General features: G+C 36.1%; 1 protein-coding gene across 7 annotated transcripts in view; it reads right to left on the minus strand.

Moving 5' to 3' along the window:
* Window positions 1-4,412: 4,412 nt before the first annotated feature.
* DPY19L4 (dpy-19 like 4) overlaps window positions 4,413-21,227 on the minus strand; it is a 69,430-nt gene continuing 52,615 nt past the window's right edge. For 6 of the 7 annotated variants that reach the window (XM_044245275.1, XM_044245276.1, XM_044245274.1 and 3 more), the window contains 4 exons: window positions 18,303-18,385; window positions 14,872-15,004; window positions 7,894-8,052; window positions 4,413-5,259 (listed from right to left, as the gene is read on the minus strand). In XM_044245275.1, the coding sequence (XP_044101210.1) occupies window positions 5,095-5,259; window positions 7,894-8,052; window positions 14,872-15,004; window positions 18,303-18,385 (540 nt within the window). In that variant the 3' untranslated portion in view covers window positions 4,413-5,094. The remainder of the gene's footprint in view (window positions 5,260-7,893; window positions 8,053-14,871; window positions 15,005-18,302; window positions 18,386-21,227) is intronic. The other variant, XM_044245277.1, reaches the window with a different exon arrangement.

Here is a 21,227-nt window from a genome sequence, read left to right on the forward strand (position 1 = left end):
GGTAATAAGCAAGTGCTGACAAGGACAGGGAGAAATTGGAAACCTCATACACTGTTGCACGAATTGTTAAAGTGGTACAGACATTTTGAAAACCAGTCTGGTAGTTCCTTAGTTATCATATAACCCCAAAATTCTACTCTTAGACATATATTCAAGAATAATGAAAAAACTATAGCCACCCAAAAATTTGTACACAAGTGTTCATAGCAGCATTGTTCATAATAGCCAAAAAGTGGAAACCCCAAATATCCACCAGCTGATGAATGGATAAAGAAAATGTGGTCTATCCATACAATGGAATATTATTTGCAATAAAAAAAGATACATACAACAACATGAATGAACTTTAAAAGCATCATGCTAAATGAAAAAAAACCAGTCACAAAAGACCATATATCATGATTCCATCTATGTGAAATGTCCAGAATAAGCAAATAGAGACACAGAACTGTATTAGTAAGAGTTGCCTAAGGATATAGTGGTTATGGATGACAGCCAAAAGGTATGGGGTTTCTTTTTCCCCTTTTTAATATTTTTATTTATTTATTTTACAGAGAGAGAGGGGGAGGGAACACAAGCAGAGGGAGTGGGAGAGGAAGCAGGAGGTTTCCCGCTGAGCAGGGAGCCTGATGCGGGGCTCCATGCCTGGACCCTGGGATCATGACCTGAGCCGAAGGCAGACACTTAATGACTGAGCCCTCTAGGCAACCCAGGTATGGGGTTTCTTTCTGGGGTGATAAAAATTTTCTAAAATTAATCTAAAATGTGATAACTGCATAACTCAAAATACTAAAAACTGTCAAATTGTACACTTTAAATGGGTGAAATGAATGTATAGAAATTATGTCTCATTAACAAAAAAGATACATATATAAAATAAAAGACAACTTAAAATTCTAAAAACTTTTATTATAGAAACAAAACAAGGAGTGTCATTAAGCATGAAATAAATAATTTCATTCTTGATAAAAGTACATTTAATGTTACAAAATCTGAAGTAAACTAGTTTATAACCCAACTCTTAAAGGATTTCTATTTCTTGAAATTAACTTTTATTCTTTTGTAAAGATGTAACTTTAGTACAGGAGAAACACATTTAATTTGTTATACATTGTTACAGATACAACTCAGAAGTCAACATACATAGAAGCAGCTATATTATTCATTTTTGCTAAATAGCTGTACAAAGCTATTAACGTACAATATAAAAAAAGTTGTTCATGAGATATTTCAAACTAGAAGTTTAGAATGCATGTTTCTATCTGATACCATTAATCCACTAACTACCGTGGCCAGATGTTCAGTGTATCTCTCATAGAACTGCACTTAAAATTACTGAAGTCAGGTAAAATGTTGCAAATTTTAAGGGACATAAGTAAATAATCAAAGATGATTTTATGGTAAATTTGGCAAATCTGGTGCTTAAATGTCCCTTTTTATTACAGAAAACAAGGAAGTCTAATGTTTAGAAACCTTAATGGATGGAAAATAGTTGAGTCAAATATATTCACTGCAAGTTCTACATCTAATTTTATTTAAAGTGTTACCTCTGAACATTTAAAAAGTTAATGTGTTATTATTTTAATAAGAAATTGTCCAATTTTACCTGCAACTTTTCAAAAGTATAATTTTAATACATATTGGGATCTAAAACAACTAGCAAATAGCAACAATCGAGACTATATATTTTAAAAAGTGGACAAATGAAGAGAGAATATATTGGGATGTAAATTAGGAATTAGTTATTTGCTTTACAAAAGGTTCTTAAATATACACAGTAATTCATAACACGTGATCTTTAAGTATTCATGCATTTAAAATAAACTTAGCAGAAAGATCGACTTACAACTTTAAGAAACCCCACGAATTTATAAAGAGAGGCACTACTTTTATCTATTCACTAAAGGTAATAAAATGTTTTAAAACAGTTCAAAAATAGGGCCAAAAAAGTGATTTTTCAAAAACAAAACAGTTTAGTAAGATGGCTATTCACTGTGCTCTTCAAGAAATTCATAACCTACTTTTATAAAGCATATTTTTCAGCCCCAACTTGTGATACACTTTGACCACCATTTCTGCTTCTCCTTGAATCGATCTGGAGTACCTGGAAGAGGGCCACAACAGTGAGGCTACTGGCGGTTTAGGTTAATGTCCTGAAAAAACATGCTATGTACACAAAAAGTAATGAAAAAAAAAGTTAGTTCTGAAGTACAACACCTATTCCCTAGGCTGTAAAACCCTACTAGTCTAACAAAAAGCACCAAGTTATAGGCGCCAAAGTTGGAAAAAAATAGATACCAGCACAGAGTCATTATCATATACCTTATCAATTAAGTTTTATTTATTGGTCTGTTTGGCATTTGGAAAGTAAATAATTTAGCAGGCTAGAAATCCCATTAGTACTCTTGCCAAAGGTTTGCTTATTAACGAATTAAAAGTTAATACTGAAAACAGCATTGTGAGGAGTCTTTCTCTGTGCTTAATGACGTGGAAAGATACCAAAATCATCTTACAGAAAGGAAAAAGGTCCATAATATTTTTTGAAAAGTTAAAAAGTAAATGTAAGTTAAGGCACTTATTTCAATGGTTCTGCAACATCAAGGGCAAAGTATGTTTTGTATTTCTCTGAGAAATCCCTTCCATCCTAAAACCATATCTTTGCTCCTTTCATAGATTTTTATTATCAAATCTAACAACTGTTAAGTTACCCAAATGGAATTACTTACAGAATTTTTAATCACTTGTTTTTCTACAAATAAGCAAGAAAATTAATTGCTCCTCACTCAAAGTTTTCGACTACTTCTGTATTAACTGTAGTTAAAACAGAAGCAAGTAAGCTAATCTTTCATATCCAATATTACTACTTCTGTAATAAAGCTTACATTTCCTTTTTAACTGATGCTGACTGAAAAATTTATCATTTAAAGAATTAAAAGTTTCTCCAAATCTATTTAAGAAATAAGCTGACAGAAGCAAAAGCAACTTACTAATACATATATGTCAAAAGCTAAAAACAAAAAACACACATCAAAACTAATTCAGCATATGTGATAATATAAATCAGTAAAAAGTGAATTAAATATTTCATGCTACACAGATTATTCTATTTTCCTTTCAAAATATGCAAGCTGACTTTGAAATTGCATTGTTTTTACACGCTCTGATCACAAGGACTACCAGGTGACTATTTGTTATACTTAGGTAACCACAGTAATATATTGTTTTAAGATTTTATTTATTTATTTGAGAGAGAGCACAAGCAGGGGGAGAGGCACAGGGAGACAGAACATACTCCCCGCTGAACAAGGAGACCAATGAACAGCTTGATCCCAAGACCCTGGGATCATGACCTGAGCCGAAGCAGACGCTTAACCACCCAGGTGCTCCCACAGTAATATTTTCTTAAGGCTTGAAGCTAAATACTAGTGATTCACTAATTAAGATGTATAGAGAACCTGAAATGCCCTGTCTTTAACTATGTTAATATAATTGTTAAAACTATATAAAAAGCATAAAATGAGAACCAATAAAACTAGTGCATCAGATATAGGACACTGCCATCAAACAATTATTCTGAAGCTCCAAAAAACCAAAACATCCTAGAGCTAGTATAAGAATGCATGTGCTTTTGTACTTAAAAAAAAAAAAAAAAAAAAAAAAACACCAAAAAACCCCAAACCATATATATATATATATAAAACAGAAAATAAAGTTAACGAAAAGATGCTCCCTTCTAATGTAGTAATTCAGAGTACTGAAATTGTACTTTTTATAGCACTCTAACAAGTGAAAATTTTAAAGACCTGTTCACTAAATATGTGTAAGGTAAAACTAAACATGCATCCTGTCTTATTAAAATGATACATCTATCCCAAATCTCTTTATATAGCCCAACTAATCATTTAAGAACATCTTTTCATAAATGATTAAAAATATGAAAACACTTAACCTAAAGGAGCGTAGCATTTAGGTTGTGAAACTGTGTTGTGAATTTAATAAGAATTGTCATTTTGTTCTTAAAGTTGAAGACTATACCATAGTTTCATAAATAACAGCATTTGTGTTTTATAATAAACATACCTGTATACAGAATTGTTTTTAATAGCATCTGCCCCCATCTCCGGAAATTGTTCATTTTAGTGTTATGTCATTTTAGTCATTAATGTTAGAATATTCTTGTGCTGATAAAGATTTAATTTTTTACTTAATACTTCCGTAGAAAATATGTGAATACACTGTATACCCCATTCCTTATCTTTTAAAAACCTGAACAACATTCTTTTTAAGTATCTGTTTTAAAAAATATTTAGGTAACAAGAGTGACTGTTTTATCATGATTAAACTGGTATTAAATTTACAGGCACAAGTAAAAAAAGTTAACCACTTAATAGTGTAAAATAATAAAATGCAACATCATGTATGTATTTTACTAAGAAAGTGCACAGTTATACAAGCAGCAGATGATGAGAGCCGTATCATGGAACATCTGGATATATCTCTATGTATATCCTTCAAAATCACATTCCTTTATACAATTTACAAATTTTAATTTAAATGTCACATATTATCAGCTAACATTTAAATTAGTTTTTACTGTACTATTTCAATTCTATTATAAACCATGAAATACCTTCAGAAACTGCCGTGAGGGTAAGAGGAATCCCTTCTTTTGAGTCTATAATTATATGACATTAAATGAAATATTTATTAAATGTTCTATTTGAGAAATATATTCTCACCTTGAACATATTCAAATTCAAGACCTATGTTAAGACAGAATGAAGATTTATGAGGACAATTTTATAATAGTTGAGAAGATAATGAGAAGATAAAGTCTGTAAAGACCATGTAATGATAAGGAAAACACCTGACCAGAATATGACAGACTGGTAGATTTGACATTTTACCAAAGGACAGTAATGTTTGATGTTCTATTCCCTGCAGAACTCTGAATCCAGTTAAGAGCAGGAGGGAAAAAGCAGCAGCATTTCAAATGTCCATACTCTGATTTCTAAAAGACACCGTGTAGGTAAGAAGAAAATCACATTTTCCTTCAAGTGATATAAGTCTTTGAAATGAAGGCTCCGCTGTCTTTCAAGACTGAAAGGATATCACAGTGTTGATTTTATATACAAAGTAGGATCTGTTCCAGTATACTCTAGTGAAATAATTCACATATGGAGAATAGTTAATTTTGACTTCATGACAAAATCGCCCATATTTTGAGTAGGTTAACTTGTCACCTTCTTCGCAAACCACCTATCAAAAGATAAGAAACAATATTCAAAAAGTTATGAAGTTTATAGGAGAAATACAATCAATGTACAAGTGACTATTTATATAAAAAATACATTATTGCTATCTCACGCTGATTAGTAATCTAGAACCCTCTTTATAGAGAATCACCATCTCCATTAAGCTCTTCAGCTTCTCCTAGAGATTGAGACTAGTATAAAGTGTTTCTGGGTTTTTTTTCTTATGTTTTTTAAAAGATTTTATTTTATTTTAAAAGATTTTATTTCAGAGAGAGACCTAGCAAGTGAGGGAACATAAGCAGGGGGAGTGGCAGAGGGAGAAATAGGCTTCCTGCCAAGCAGGGAGCCCCACACAGGGCTTGATCCCAGCACCCTGGGATCATACCCTGAGCCGAAGGCAGGCACCTAATGACTGAACCACCCAGGCATGTTTCTGATTTTCAGAAAGATTTTTAAATCCTCAAATATAGAAGACTGTCTCCTCAGTTAATTATCATTCCTCTGACTTATCTACTGAGAAATGGACATATTTTTAATATATGTTCAAACTCTTTTCCTTATATAGAAATGACTCACAATTATCTAGTAAGCAAGTTTTTGTGACTTATCCAGTGCAAACCTTTACATTCTCATCTTAATGATGTTCACTAAGATAGCTTAAATAGCTTGAAGGGTTTTCTACACTAAAACATTAAACATTCTTCTAATGCTTGGAAAGTGTCAGAGAACCAACTTTTAGAGTGAAAGGATGGAGTAGCTTTAAGTCCATGCCTGGTTATTACATGAAAGAAGAAATAATCTGATCTTCAAAATGGAGCAGAAAGATGGCCAAGGTCAGAATTAACAGGCTCCAGATAACAGGCAGCAACACAGCAGTAATTACTGAATACCTGATGTTTAATAAAATCCCATTTTGTCACCAATTAAGCCAAAGATCACAGATATCAACTACCAACAGAGAAAATTCAAAATACATGCAGCAGAACACAGAATACATTTATATTACAGGTTTATGGGGTCATGATGAAAGACAAAAGTAGAAATCATAAAAACTAATTTCTCACCTCCAAACTGGTCTGGGACAATAAGAGAAAGAACTTATCATTTATGAAAAGACAGAAAAAATCTTGGCTGTAACCCATATAGAACACGCATGTCAATTCAGAATTGGCAACTGAAATTCTTCTAAGGTCCCTCAAACCCAACTTTCCAAGGAGTAAAGACACCCATTCCAGACAACACTAATTACCAGATAGACAAACTCCCACCTTTCTTTTAGTTGTCAGATATATAAGGTACATACTGCAGGCTGAGAAGTAAGAAAGCTTGGTAAAACAGCCAAAACCAATGAAAAATTAAAATACAGCTATAGCTAAATCCTTAAAACCGAGGTAGCTCTGAATACACTAATTTTTGTGGATATCAGGGACTGTGATAATTTAGCAAGCGATTTTTCTAGCTATGAATCAAATTATCAGAAAATTCAACATAATAATGTAACAACACAACCAGCTGCTCTTTAGATTATAAGTTAAAATAAAATCATCATTCAAATCAAATTATGCCATCTTATTTTTTTTAAGATTTTATTTATTTATCTGATAGAGCGAGAGAGATAGCGAGAGAGGGAACACAAGCCGGGGAGTAGAAGAGGGAGAAGCAGACTTCCCACTGAGCAGGGAGCCCGATGCAGGGCTTGATCCCAGGACCCTGGGATCATGACCTGAGCTGAAGGCAGATGCTTAACGACTAAGCCACCCAGGTGCCCCAAATTATGCCATCTTTTGTACATAAATGTGGAACATAAACAAATACAGGCAATGAATAAGAAATCCAGGTATTGGTAAAATTATTTTTTTCTGCAAACTGCCCAAATTTTCTTTTGTACATTGGAAAAAATAGGGCACCTGGGTGGCTCAGTCATTAGGTGTCTGCCTTCGGCTCAGGTCATGATCCCAGGGTCCTGGGATCAAGTTGCTCACAGAGCTCCCTGCTCAGTGGGGAGTCTGCTTCTCTCTTTGCCCCTCCCCCTGCTCTCTCTCTCACAAAAATAAAATCTTAAAAAACCCCAAACATTTCAAAGTACTTTTAATGTACTCCCCCACTGTTAAAGGTCTTTTTTTTTTTTTTTTAAAGATTTTATTTATTGGGGCACCTGGGTGGCTCAGTGGGTTAAAGCTTCTGCCTTCAGCTCCGGTCATGATCCCAAGGTCGTGGGATCCAGCCTGGCATCAGGCTCTCTGCTCAGCAGGGAGCCTGCTTCCCCCCTCTCTGTCTGCCTCTCTGCCTACTTATGATCTCTCTCTCTCTGTCAAATAGATAAATAAAATCTTAAAAAAAAAAAAAGATTTTATTTATTATTTGAGAGACAATGAGAGAGAACATGAAAAGGGAGAAGGTTAGAGGGAGAAGCAGACTCCCCATGGAGCTGGAAGCCCAATGAGGGACTTGATCCCGGAACTCCGGGATCATGACCTGAGCCAAAGGCAGTTGCTTAACCAACTGAGCCACCCAGGCACCCCTGTTAAAGAACTACTAATTATATTCTTACTTAAGGTCTAGAAATAAAGTTTGATGAGTAAAAGTTTAAAAAAGTCATTTTTCTCAAAAAGATTTAACTTCTTAAATGGTTACTTACGTGGCCATTTGCAATGTCTAATAAATCTTTAACCCTACAGCCTCTCGTGGTTCCCACCTCATTGCAGATAGCATCCTCTACAATTAGGTAATTAGCCTTGTAGGATGTCAGTATTTTATAAATATCCTCAGCAGATCGCTTTGAATAGATTTGATAGATCTGAAAGAATATAATTAAAACAGTAATTTTTAAAACTTGTTATTTGAAACTATACATTGAGTATCTACTATGACTTCGTATTCGGCACTATCTCTGGAAAATAAAGATATTCACTAAGACTTGATTCCTGCCCTTAAGAAGCTTATGGTCATAATTCATTCATTGTCCACTCTGTATCTTCTTTGGAGAAATGTCATTTAAGTCCTTTGGCCATTTCCTCCCCAGATTTGTTGAGATATAATCGACATAATATTTTGCAAGTTTAAGGTGTACAATGTATTGATTTGACACACTTAAATGTGTGGTTTTTTTTTTTTTAAGATTTTATTTATTTACTTGACAGAGAGAGAGACATCACAAATAGGCAGAGAGGTAGGCAGAGAGAGAGGGGGAAGCAGGCTCTCCACTGAGCACAGAGCCCGATGTAGGGCTCGATCCCAAGACCCTGAGATCATGACCTGAGCCGAAGGCAGAGGCCTAACCCGATCCACCGAGGTATCCCGGCACACTTAAATGTTGCAAAATGATTATCACCATGACATTAGCAGGCACCTCCTTTGTGTCACATAATTGCCATTTCTTTTTTTTTTTTTTAATGAAAACATTTAAGATTTACTCTCTTAGCAACTTTCAAGCATATAATACAGTACTGTTAACTACAATCACCATACTAACATTATCCCCAGAACTTATTCATCTGATACCTTGAAGTCTGTATGCTTTGATTAATATCTCCCCATTCCCCTACCCTCCAGCCCTTGGTAATCACCACTCTATTCTCTGTTTCTATGAGTTTGGCTTCTTCATACCTTTTTTATATCTACCATATATAAGGGTATCATATAGTTGTCTTTATCTGACTTCTTTCACTTAGCATAATGCCTTCAAGATTCATCCACATTGCTGCAAATGTGCTTTGCTCAATTCCTAATTGGCCTGTCTTTTTATTATTGAGTTATAACAGTTCATACGAGTTTTACTACCATGTACAGAGTATTTTATACTCATTTATACATGAGATTAGATCAGCAAGGTTAAAACATTATTTGACCACTGTCACAAAATACTGAGTGAACAAGAATGCTTAAAACTCATGTCTTGGGGCGCCTGGGTGGCTCAGTCTAAGTGTCTGCCTTTGGCTCAGGTCATGATCCCGGGGGCCTGGGACCCAGTCCCATATCCGGCTTCCTGCTCAGCGGAGAGCCTGCTTCTCTCTCTCTCTCCCTCTGCTGCTCTCCCTGCCTGTGCTCTGTCAAATAAATAAATAAAATCTTTATTAAAAACAAATAAATAATCAGGGTGCCTGGGTCGCTTAGTTGGTTAAGTGTCTGCTGGTGATCCCACCATCCTAGGATCAGGCCCTGCACTGGGTTCGCTGCTCCTCAGGGAGCCTGTTTCTCCTTCTGCTGCCTGCCATGCCCACTGTTTGTGCTCTCTTTCTCTCCGTCACATAAACAAATAAAATCTTTAAAATAAATAAAATAAAATATTCATGTCTTGGTTCCCTGGTGTTTTTCATTACAATTCTGCTGCTCTTGTAAGATCGTTAAGTTCTAGATCTTATTAAATAATAAGGTTTTTCAGTTTTTCTGAAATGCTAACATTGGACTAGCTCTTGCTACCCTTCAGAAAATAATAAAATAAAAAATGTTAAGCCCAAAGTACCACATACTATATGCCCTAGAAATACCGAGATTTGAAATCTAGACTGGACAACATCCCAAACTAATTTGATACTCAGCAGCCGCCTACTCCATGTTATGGTTGCCGTCCCCCCAGCACCTTGAAGTCTGATGTCCACCAACACAGAGAAATACTCAACTGAATCTTCTGTGATAAACAGAAGGCTAATGAACCAAGAGGAAGTTTCTCCCTCATTTTACTTTTACATACATTCCAATGGAAATAGTTCTATCCAGTCTATATCTGTTTATTGTATTTCACATACATTTTTATTTATTTTTAAATTTTGAGAAACTGTGGCACATTAAAAAAAAAAACACCACCTCTCTGCAATGGCAATAATATTACTGATAGATAGGGTTTCTCGATCTCAGCACTACTGACATTTTACACTAGATAATTCATTGCTGGCACAGAGGAAAACAGTTCTGTGTATTGCTGGATGTTCAGCAGTATCCCTGATTCACTAGAAGGCTACAGAATTCCTTCTATACTTTTGACAATCAAAATGTCTCCAGACATTGCTAAATGTCCCCCAGGGGCATAAAAGTCCCAGGTTTGAGAATCACTGGCCTAGGAGATTATACAAAGATTAGTCATATGTCATGAATTATAGATAGCATCTAATTCAAATTATATGGTCTTATTTATGGAGTTTGATTTGAATTTTAATTTAACAACAAATTTATTCAGCACTTACTATGTACTAGACACCATAGAGAAAGACAAAGATTTGAAAAAAAAAAAAAACATGGTTCCTATCCTCACAGTCAAGTCACGTAAAACATAAACTCTAAAAAGTTTAAATTTAATTAGAACCCAATTAAAAGTCTGACCTAATTATAGGTGATTCTGAAATTCTGTATTAGGAAAAGACTAATCATAAGATAACAAAGAAATCCACAAAAAATAAAGTTCAGAAATATATCCATGAATATATATATATATATATATATATATATATATATATATATATATATAGAATGCTATATCCATTCTGTTTAAGCGACTCCACCCTTTCAAAGTACAGCAAATACTAGTCAAAGGCAGCTGTTGTCTCTAAGGTAAATCACTGCCAGGTAGATCTCTTCATCTCTGACCTCTCCCTGCTTCAATCTGTTTTCTGCTCTGACCATAATTAACTCTCTCAAACAGATCTAAGCATTCCATTCCCAGGATTATTAAAGGTCTTTGATAATTCCTCAAGGGTGAATCTAAATTCTTTAGCAGGTCCTTCAGAATTTGGCCTCATTGTATTTTCTAGTTTCATGGCTATACAAATTTCATAGCTCATGTTACTTTTTCAGCCTGGAATCATAATCATATGCATTCTTTTTCCAAACAAGTTTCTACTAGTCCTTCAAAGCCCAGATCAATGGAATGCCCTTTATGAAGACTTGGATTTTTGTAGCCAGAAGTGACTGTTCCTCCTTTTGAGCTCTTCTTTGTATATTCTATGTTTCTATGTGTGTGTGTGTATGTACAATATTTAGTATTTAAATAACTATTATCTAAGGTCTACTATGTTTTAGGCATGGCGTATTATCTGTAATTCTCACAACTAGGACGTAAGAACTTCCTAGATTCAGATTCAGAAACTTCTCAAAATTAAAGAAATTGGGGCGCCTGGGTGGCTCAGTCGTTGAGTGTCTGCCATTGGCTCAGGTCATGATCCCAGGGTCCTGGGACTGAGCCCTGCATCAGGTTCCCTGCCTAGCAGGAAGCCTGCTTTTCCCTCTCCCACTCCCCCTGCTTGTGTTCCCTCACTCGCTGTGTCTCTCTCTGTCAAATACGTATGTAAAATCTTTAAAAAAAAATAAAGACACGGATAAAAGGAAAGATATTCTATGCTCATGGATTCAAAGAATTAATACTGTTTAAATGTACATACTACCTAAAGCAATCTACAGATTCAATGCAATCCCTATCAAAATTCCAATGGCATTTTTCACAACAAACAGTCCTAATGTTGTATGGAACCACAAAAGACCCTGAAGAGAGAGCAATCTTGAGAAAGAACAAAGCTGGAGGAATCATGCTAACTGCATACTATATTACAAAGCTATATTAATCCAAACAGTAGGGTTTCAGGATAAACAGACACAAAGATCAATGGAACAAAACAGAGAGCCCAGAAATAAACTCACACATACATGTATACAAAATACATGGTAAATCAATTTACAACAGAGGAGTCAAAAAATACACTTCGAAAAGGACAATCTCTTCAATAAACAACGCTTGGGAAAACTGCAAAGCCACACGCAGAAAGAATGGAACTGAACCCCTATCATACACAATACACAAAAATTAACTCAAATGGATTAAAGTCTTGAATGTAAGACCTGAAACCAAAAAACATCTACAAGGAAACATAGGTGGCAAGTTCTTTTTTTTTTTTTTTAAGATTTATTTATTTGAGAGAGAACAAGAAAGAGCAGGGAGAGAGGCAGAAGGAGAGGGAGAAGTCCCCACTGAGCTCAGAACCCACTGCAGGGCTCAATCCCAGGACCCTGAAATCACAACCCCAGCCTAAACCAGGAGCCAGACCCTCAAATGACTGAGCTGCCCAGGTACTCCAGGTGGTAAGCTCTTTGATGTTATTCTTGGCGATGATTTTTTCCGGATTTGACAGCAAAAGTAAAGGCAACAAAAGCAAAAATAAACAACTGGGACTACATCAAACTAAAAAGCTTCTGCATAGCAAAGAAAACCATCAACAAAATGAAAGGCATCCTAATGAATGGGAGAAAATATCTGCAAATCATATATGTGATCAGAGATTAATACCTAAAATATATAAAGAACTCATACAGCTCAATTAAAAAAAAAAATCTGTGGGGTGGCTCAGTTGGTTGGATACCTGCCTTCGGCTCAGGTCATGATTCCAGGGTTCTGGGATCGAGCCCTGTGTCATGCTTTTCCCTCTCCCTCTCTCCCTCCCCAATGTTCATACCCCCCCCCCAAAATAAATAAAATCTTTAAAAAATCTCATTAAAAAATAGGCAGAAGACCTAAGTAGACATTTTTCCAAAGAAGACATACGGATGGCAAACAGGTACACGGAAGGGGGCTCAACATCATTTATCATCAGAGATACACAAATCAAAACCATAATGAGATACTATCTCACATCTGTCAGAATGGCCAAGTATCAAGAAGGCAAGAAATAAGAAGTGTTGGTGAGACTGTGGAGAAAAGGGAACCCTTGCACTGTGGGAAGGTAAAGTAGTGCAGCCACTAATGGAAAACAGTATGAAGTTTCCTCAAAAAAATTAAAAGAGAACTGCCATATCATCCAACATTCCACTTCTGGGTATTTATCCAAAGGAAATGAAAACACTAATCCAAAAAGATACATGCAAACCCATGTTCACTGCAGCATTATTTACAATAGCCAAGATATAGAAACAACCTAAATGTCCATCAATGAATGAATAAAGAAAATGTAGTATATATGTGTGTGTATTTTTTTATTTATTTATTTGACAGAGAGAGATCACAGGTAGGCAGACAGGCAGGCAGAGAGAGGGAGGAAGGGAAGCAGGCTCCCTGCCGAGCAGAGAGCCCAATGCGGGGCTCGATCCCAGGACCCTGAGATCATGACCTGAGCCGAAGGCAGTGGCTTAGCCCACTGAGCCACCAAGGCGCCCATGTGTGTGTATTTATAAATAGGAAATTATTCAGCCACAAAAAAGAAAAAAAAATTTGCCATTTACAACAATATGGATGGACCTTGAGGGTATTATGCTAAGTGAAGTAAGTCAGAGAAAGACAAATACTATATAATCTCACTTATATGTGGAATTTATAAACAAAAACAAAAACATCCAAGCTCACAGATACAGAGAACAAACTGGTGGTTGCAGAGATAAGGGATTAAATGGGTGAAGGGAGTCTATAAACGTTCAGTTACAAAATAAATGTAAAGCATAATGACTATAGTTAATAAAACTGTATTGCACATTTAAAAGTCGCTAAGGGAGTGTATCTTAAAAGTTCTCATTATAAGAAAAAACATTTTTATAACTGTATGGTAATGAATGTTAACTAGACTTGTGGTAACCACTTTGTAATATATATAAATACCAAATCATTACATTGTACACATGAAACTAATATACTGTTACATGTCAATTATATCTCCATTAAAAAAAAAAAAAAGAGCTATTGTGGAAATGCAAAAAAAAGAAGAAGAAGAAAGGAAGAAAGAAAGAAAAGAAAAGAGGCGTCCTGGCTGGCTCAGTCAGTAGAGCCTATGATTTTTGATTTCTTGATCTCGGGGTTGTAAATTTGAGCCCCATGTTGGGTGTAGATATTAGAAGTGCTCAATCACTATATTGTACACCTGAAACTGGTATTACACTATATGTTAATTAAGTGAATTTAAATAAAAACTTTTTAAAAATCTTAAAAAAAAAAGAAACTTGTTCAAAGTCACAGAGCTAGCACATGGCAGAAGTAGCATTTGAGTCCAGGTATTCTAATTCCATAGTCTGCATTCTTGCAGTCTAAATTCTATATTGCTATACTACCTCCTTAGCTTAGAGCTTGATTAAAAACCATTATGAAATTCTCTCTAACTGAAAAACAGAATATTTGGAATTCAGGTTCAGTTAGTCACTGCTCTCAGATATGAAGTTACCATTTATATCCAGACTAAACATTTAAATATATTCTCTGAATAGTAAAAAATTAGATTATCATCCTAATATTATACTAAGTTATCAGTAACAGCCCATACCAAAACATAAACCACAGTGAGATACAATTTTAGCTTGGAAATACAAAATACATCAAGATATTAACTGACAGCCTGACTTCCTTCAATAATCTGGTTGAGAACAATGATATTTTCCAAAGAGGACATATCAGTGTCCTCTTGAAACTCTGTGGAAAATTAAAGGTTTCTCCTAGAAACATCAATACTATTCATAAAATAAAGAAATTATTATTTGAATTTTGATTCTCCCCTTGCTTAAACATACAGCTTTTTAAAAACTAAAGCAAATTAACTCTTTCTAAAATTGTTTGGATATTCCTAGCTAATCAAGAACATATATATCATTACAGAGCTACACTGAAAATAAAGAGCAATGTTAAAAAGATCCAAACGTGTAATCTAAAATGCCTTACGTTTTCATTTCTCTTGAGAAGATCATCATCATTGTAAAGGGGCAAGCTGGTCACCATCCATCCAGTGCATAATTTAATGGCGCCCATTAACTGTGGACTCCCTGCAAACACAGCTGCAACTGGAGCTTGCCTTCTGTAAAGAGACACACAGATTTACACACTATTTAGATCACTGATTTATACCAACTCTGATATAGCACGAACTCAACAACGTATTGTACATTTGAGTTTCAATGTCAGCTTTTACTTCATTTACAAATTCCTTTAAAAAAAAAACTGTGCACTTACTATGTGCCAGGAACTATTCTGAATGCTAAAAACACAGAAATTTTTTTTAAAGCAGGGATGAAGATGAGGTCCCTGTTTTTGAGAGAGACTGTAAGGACAATAAACATATAGGCCAGGTGGTAATAATACCACTAAAAAATATGCAGGGTATATATAATGATAGGAATTGACTACTTTATATAGTGTGGTCAATTCACTGGTGATAATGTGAATTCTCAAATTTATCGTTCTTCGAATATTAACTACCACAGCCCAAAATCTTCCCAATCCATCCACCTTCCTGCTTCTTCCCTACCTTTACCATATACCTGTCTTCAGATAACACATGTAGTTCTCCACTTTGAAGCACGATCCAAAGTCCCAGACAGATGCCACTTACAAAACTAAAAGCAGATCCTGAAGGATTGCTCCAATGTCTTTACTTATTTAATCACTTCCTGTGTTCAACATTAACCTACACAGTCTAGGAACAATGCCAAGCTCTGGAAATAAAAGGCAGCATATAACCACTGTCCTCAGGGCACACCCAGTAATAGGGAAACAAACATGAAACAGGATAATTACACCATGGTAATATGTAAGTCTGACTGCCTGATGCACAATGTTCAATGTTCAGGACCCTGTGCTGGTTTTGAAAATATTGTGATAAATCACAAACCCAGAATCAATTTCCTCTTTTGTTAATAACAATGCAAAGCTATACAGTCAGTGTTCCACAATGGTAAATACAATTCACAGAAAATATTAACAGGCAATAGTTAAGAGTGATCAAAAGAAAACAATTTTTAGACATATGAAGGATGTATTTACAGCAACAAGACTTTATGATAAGACCAATTCTCATTTCTATAAATCTATTCCTCATTCTAGAAACATTTTTGTCTCCCCCCCCATATTTTCTTGGCTATTTTTTTTTTTAAGATTTTATTTATTTATTTGTCAGAGACAGAGGGAGAGAAAGCGAGCGAGCACAGGCAGACAAAGAGGCAGGCAGAGGCAGAGGGAGAAGCAGGCTCCCCGCCGAGCAAGGAGCCCGATGCGGGACTCGATCCCAGGACCCTGGGATCATGACCTGAGCTGAAGGCAGCTGCTTAACCAACTGAGCCACCCAGACGTCCCATTTTCTTGGCTATTTTTGATAGTGTTTCATTTCTTTTTCATGTTTTAGTTTCTTCTTCTATGTCTTAAATAATTTCCAATGTAGTTCATTTTATAATGTCTATCCGTGGAGTATTCTAGTCACAAAACGCCTGCAATGATTCTTCTCCCATACCTATGCTCTCGGAGCAAATGCTGGTCTTGGTCATGTGACCTGCTTTGGCCAACAGAACAACATAAAGTGAGCAGAGACTTTAAAAATGCTTGACATTGGGGCGCCTGGGTGGCTCAGTGGGTTAAAGCATCTGCCTTTGGCTCAGGTCATGATCCCAGGGTCCTGGGATCGAGCCCCACACCGGGCTCTCTGCTCAGCAGGGAGCCTGCTTCTCCCTCTCTCTCTGCCTACTTGTGATCTCTGTCTGTCAAATAAATAAATAAAATTAAAAAAGAAAATGCTTGACATTGGCATCTGTGTTCTCCTGCTGCTCTCTTGGGAACTTTACAACCACTACCTTGTGAATGAACCCAGGCTACCTGGCTGTATGATCAGAGACCCATGACCAAGTCAATTCCATCCCTTCAGCTGATACCTTTAGACATATGAGAGGCCATGCCAGGCTAGCCAGTCCTAGATCAGCTGGCCCAGACCAGAAGAATCCTCCCCACTTCCCTGACTCAGCTGACTGTCAAAATGGTGCAAAATTACAAATGTTTATCGTTTATAGCCACTAAATTTTGTGATAGTCTATTATGCATCAAAAACTGACATAAACAAGTTTTATTATCAGAAATTGCTACAGGTCTGGGGGATCTGGCTGGTGCGGTCAGAAGAGCATGTAATTCTTGATCTCAGGGTCTCACTGGGTGTAGAGATAAATCAAGTAAATACATAAATAAACAAAAAAAATTGCTAGAGGTCTAATTCTGCTGTTGATCTCAAACAACAGCTAATTCTTACTGTATTAGACTGTTTCCTCATGTGTTTTGTAATTTGAGAGCTCATCTTCATGAAGTCTTATTTGTAGGAACCTGTGTAGCCTGGGTTGAGAATATTAACAGATACTCCAAACCACCCCAGGACCACTTTTTATGATACTTTCTTGACTGGGGGTTTCCTGGATTAAACAAGTATAACTTCAAGCTGCAAACCCATGTGAATTCAGATCCAGTGCTACAGATTCAAAGGAAAAACTTTTTTTGACCAAAAGCTGAAGCCAAGGAATATAAGCCTTCTTAACATCTGCTTCTAGCACTCCTGTTAGATTGTTAGTCTATCCTTTCCCTGATGCTGTAACCCTCTGAGGGTCCCTTAGTTATGTGCATGTGTTGGGAGAGGGAAAAGGTGTCTCAATTATGGTTCCCTGCATCCACTGGCCCAAGACCACATCTCTGGTTCTATGTGAGCATTAAAATGTGCATGGGTATTAAAACTAAAATTTTAAGTTTTGGTAAAGTTGGTTACCAAGACTAGCAATCCACCACTCATCCACTTCCAACACAGGGCAAAAGAAGCATCATCTTGACTATTCAAAGGAATATTTGTTTATTTATACTCCACATTTCTAGGTGTTTGATGGCAAGATCTCAAATTTCAAACTCAGAATGCTGTATTTTCTTAAGTTTTTTATTTATTTAAGTAATCTCTATACCCAACATGAGGGCTGAACTCACCACCAAGAGATCAAGATTCGCATGCTCTTCTGACTGAGTCAGCCAGGTGCCTCACAATGCTATATTTTCAGTGAAGAATTCAATTAGAAAGTAATCTCTATACCCAACATGAGGGCTGAACTCACCACCAAGAGATCAAGATTCGCATGCTCTTCTGACTGAGTCAGCCAGGTGCCTCACAATGCTATATTTTCAGTGAAGAATTCAATTAGAAAATTTGAATTATAAGTCAATCAAAAATTAAATATCCCTAAAAGCATGGAGGTAAAATTCTGAGTTTTATGAGAACAGAAAAGCATTAATTTATTATTTCCTCCAAATCAATTAGATAGCATGCAACAATTTAACAGTCTTAAAAGCAGTTCAATTCTTACTTTATCCAGGTCATAAGTTCCACTGTATCTGGGTCATAAAATTCTTGTAGTTCCATTAATTCTGTCATTAATCTTGGAAAAAACTAAAATGCAAAACAAAATTTCCAAAATGTATAAATGTATATAATCATGTATATATCCAGAAAGTTTAAAACCGTTATACAGTATTTCAAAAGACTAAGAAACTAACATAAGACAAAGAGTATTTGAACATTTTTCCCAGGGGAAAAATGTCATGGATCTTTTTACTTCCTTTCAGTGAGCTGCTCTTCCCTCTCAGTTACAAATAATATAAATAATCTATTTTAGGGGCATCTGGGTAGTTCAGTCGGTTAAGCATCTGCCTTCGGCTCAGGTCATGATCTCAGGGTCCTGGGATCGAGCCCCACATCTGGCTCCCTTTTCAGTAAGGAGTCTGCTCCTCCGCCTCCCTCTCCTCTACCCCTGCCCCCCAACTCAGGCTCTCTCTCAAATAAATAAATTCTTAAAACTAATCTATTTTGTTTAATTTAATGCCTAGACTCAATAATTTTCTCATTACCAATTATCAGCTGTATCTTTCATGCACACACAATTAATTTCAATTAGCTTCATGTTACATTATAATAAACTAAAGGATTTAAAATATTTTACAAATATTTAAATTTTGGAGTTGCCAAAATAATTGTTTAAAAATTCCAGTGTAATTAACATACAGTGTTATATTCATTTCAGATGTACAATATAGTGATTCAGCAATTTCATATATTACTAAGTGCTCATCAAGTTAAGTGTATTCTTAATCCCTTTCATCTATTTCAACCATTCCCTCACCCACCTCCCCTCTGGCAACTGTTCATTTGTTCTCTATAGTTGAGAATCTGTTTTGTTCTGGTTTCTCTCTTTTCTCTTTCCTTTGTCTTATTTCTTAAATTCCATGTATGAATGAAATCATATGGTATTTGTCTTTCTCTGGTTGACTTATTTACTTACCATTATACTCTCTAGACCCAACAATGTTGTTGAAAATGGCATGATTCCATTCCTTTTTATGGCTACATAATATTCCATTGTAAGTGTATGTGTATATGTATATGTATGTGTGCATATGTATATACATACATGCACCACATTTTCTTTATCCATTCATCTGTCAATGGACCCTTGGGCTGTTTCCATAATTTGGCTATTGTTTCCATAATTTGGCAGCAATAAACATAGGAGTGCACGTATCCCTTTGAATTAGTGTTTTTGGGGCGCCTGGATGGCTCAGTGGGTTAAGCCGCTGCCTTCGGCTCAGGTCATGATCTCAGGGTCCTGGAATCGAGTCCCGTATCAGGCTCTCTGCTCAGCGGGGAGCCTGCTTCCCTCTCTCTCTGCCTGCCTCTCCATCTACTTGTGATTTCTCTCTGTCAAATAAATACATAAAATCTTTAAAAAAAAAAAAAAAAAGAATTAGTGTTTTTGTATTCTTTGAGTAAATACCCAGTAGTCCAACTGATGGATCATAACATAGCTCCATTTTTAATTTTTTGAGGAAGCGCCATACTCTCTTCCACAGTGGCTGCACCTGTTTGCATTTCTTTTCTTTCTTTTTAAGATATTTATTTATTTATTTATTTGTTTGTTTATTTATTTGAGAGAGAGAAAGAAAGCACAAGCAGGGGGAAGAGCAGGCAGGACAGGGAGAAGCAGGCTCCCCACTGAGAAGGGAGCACAATGTGGGACCCAATGCCTCAATCCTGGGATCAGGGCCCCAGTCAAAAGTAGATGCTCAACCGACTGAGCCACCCAGATGCCCCACCAGTTTGCATTTCTACTAACAGTGTACAAGGGATTCTATTGAGGGATTCTATTCTTCCACATACTTGCCAACACTTATTTCCTGTGTTTCTGATTTCAGCTCTTCTGACAGGTGTGAGGTGATATCTCCTTATGGTTTTGATTTGCATTTCCCTGATGATGAGTGATGTTGAGCATCTTTTCATGGGTCTGTTGGCTATCTGTACATCCTCTTTGGACAATTATGTCTTCTGCCTATCTTTATTTTTTTTTAATTTTTAATTTTTTATTTTAAAGATTTTATTTATTTATTTGACAGGGAGAGAGATCGCAAGTAGGCAGAGAGGCAGGCAGACAGAGAGGTGGAAGCAGGCTCCCTGCTGAGCAGAGAGCTCAATGCGGGGCTCAATCCCAGGACCCTGAGATAATGACCTAAGCCAAGGGCAGAGGTTTTAACCCACTGAGCCACCTAGGTGCCCCATATCTTTTTTTTTTTTTTTTTTAAGGACTTGTTTTTTAAGAGATTGAGTGAGCAAGAGCACAGCGGGGGAGGGGCAGAGGGAGAGAGAGACTCTCAAGCAGACTCCCTACAGAGCTTGGAGCCTGACACAGACTCAATCCCAGGACCGAGATCATGACCTGAACTGAAATCAAGAGTCAGATGCTTAACCAAGTGAGCCACCCAGGTGCCTCAGTTCTATATACATTTTAGATACTAACCCCTTATCAGGTACATCATTTGCAAACATCTTCCATTCAGCAGGCTCTCTTTTTATTTTGTTGACTGTTTCCTTTGCTGTTCAGAGCTTTTTATTTTGATGTAGTCCCAATAGTTTATTTTTGGTTTTGTTTCCCTTCTCTCAGGAGACATATCTAGAAAAAAGTTGCTATGGCTAATGTCAGAGAAATTACTGTCTGTGTTCTCTTCTAGGATTTTTATGATTTCAGGTCTCACATTTAGGTCCTTAATCCATTTTGTGTTTATTTTTGTGTATGGTATAAGAAGGTGCTCCACATTGATTCTTTTAGCTGGCCAGTTTTCTCAACATCATTTGTTGAAGAGACTTTTTCCCACTGCATCTTTTTACTTCTTTTGTTGAAGATTAACTGACCATATAATTTATAATTGTGGGTTTATTTTTGGGCTTCCTATTCTGTTCCATT

The sequence above is a fragment of the Neovison vison genome, chromosome 4 (genome assembly GCF_020171115.1).
Source record: "Neovison vison isolate M4711 chromosome 4, ASM_NN_V1, whole genome shotgun sequence".
Classification (NCBI taxonomy): Eukaryota; Metazoa; Chordata; class Mammalia; order Carnivora; family Mustelidae; genus Neogale; species Neogale vison.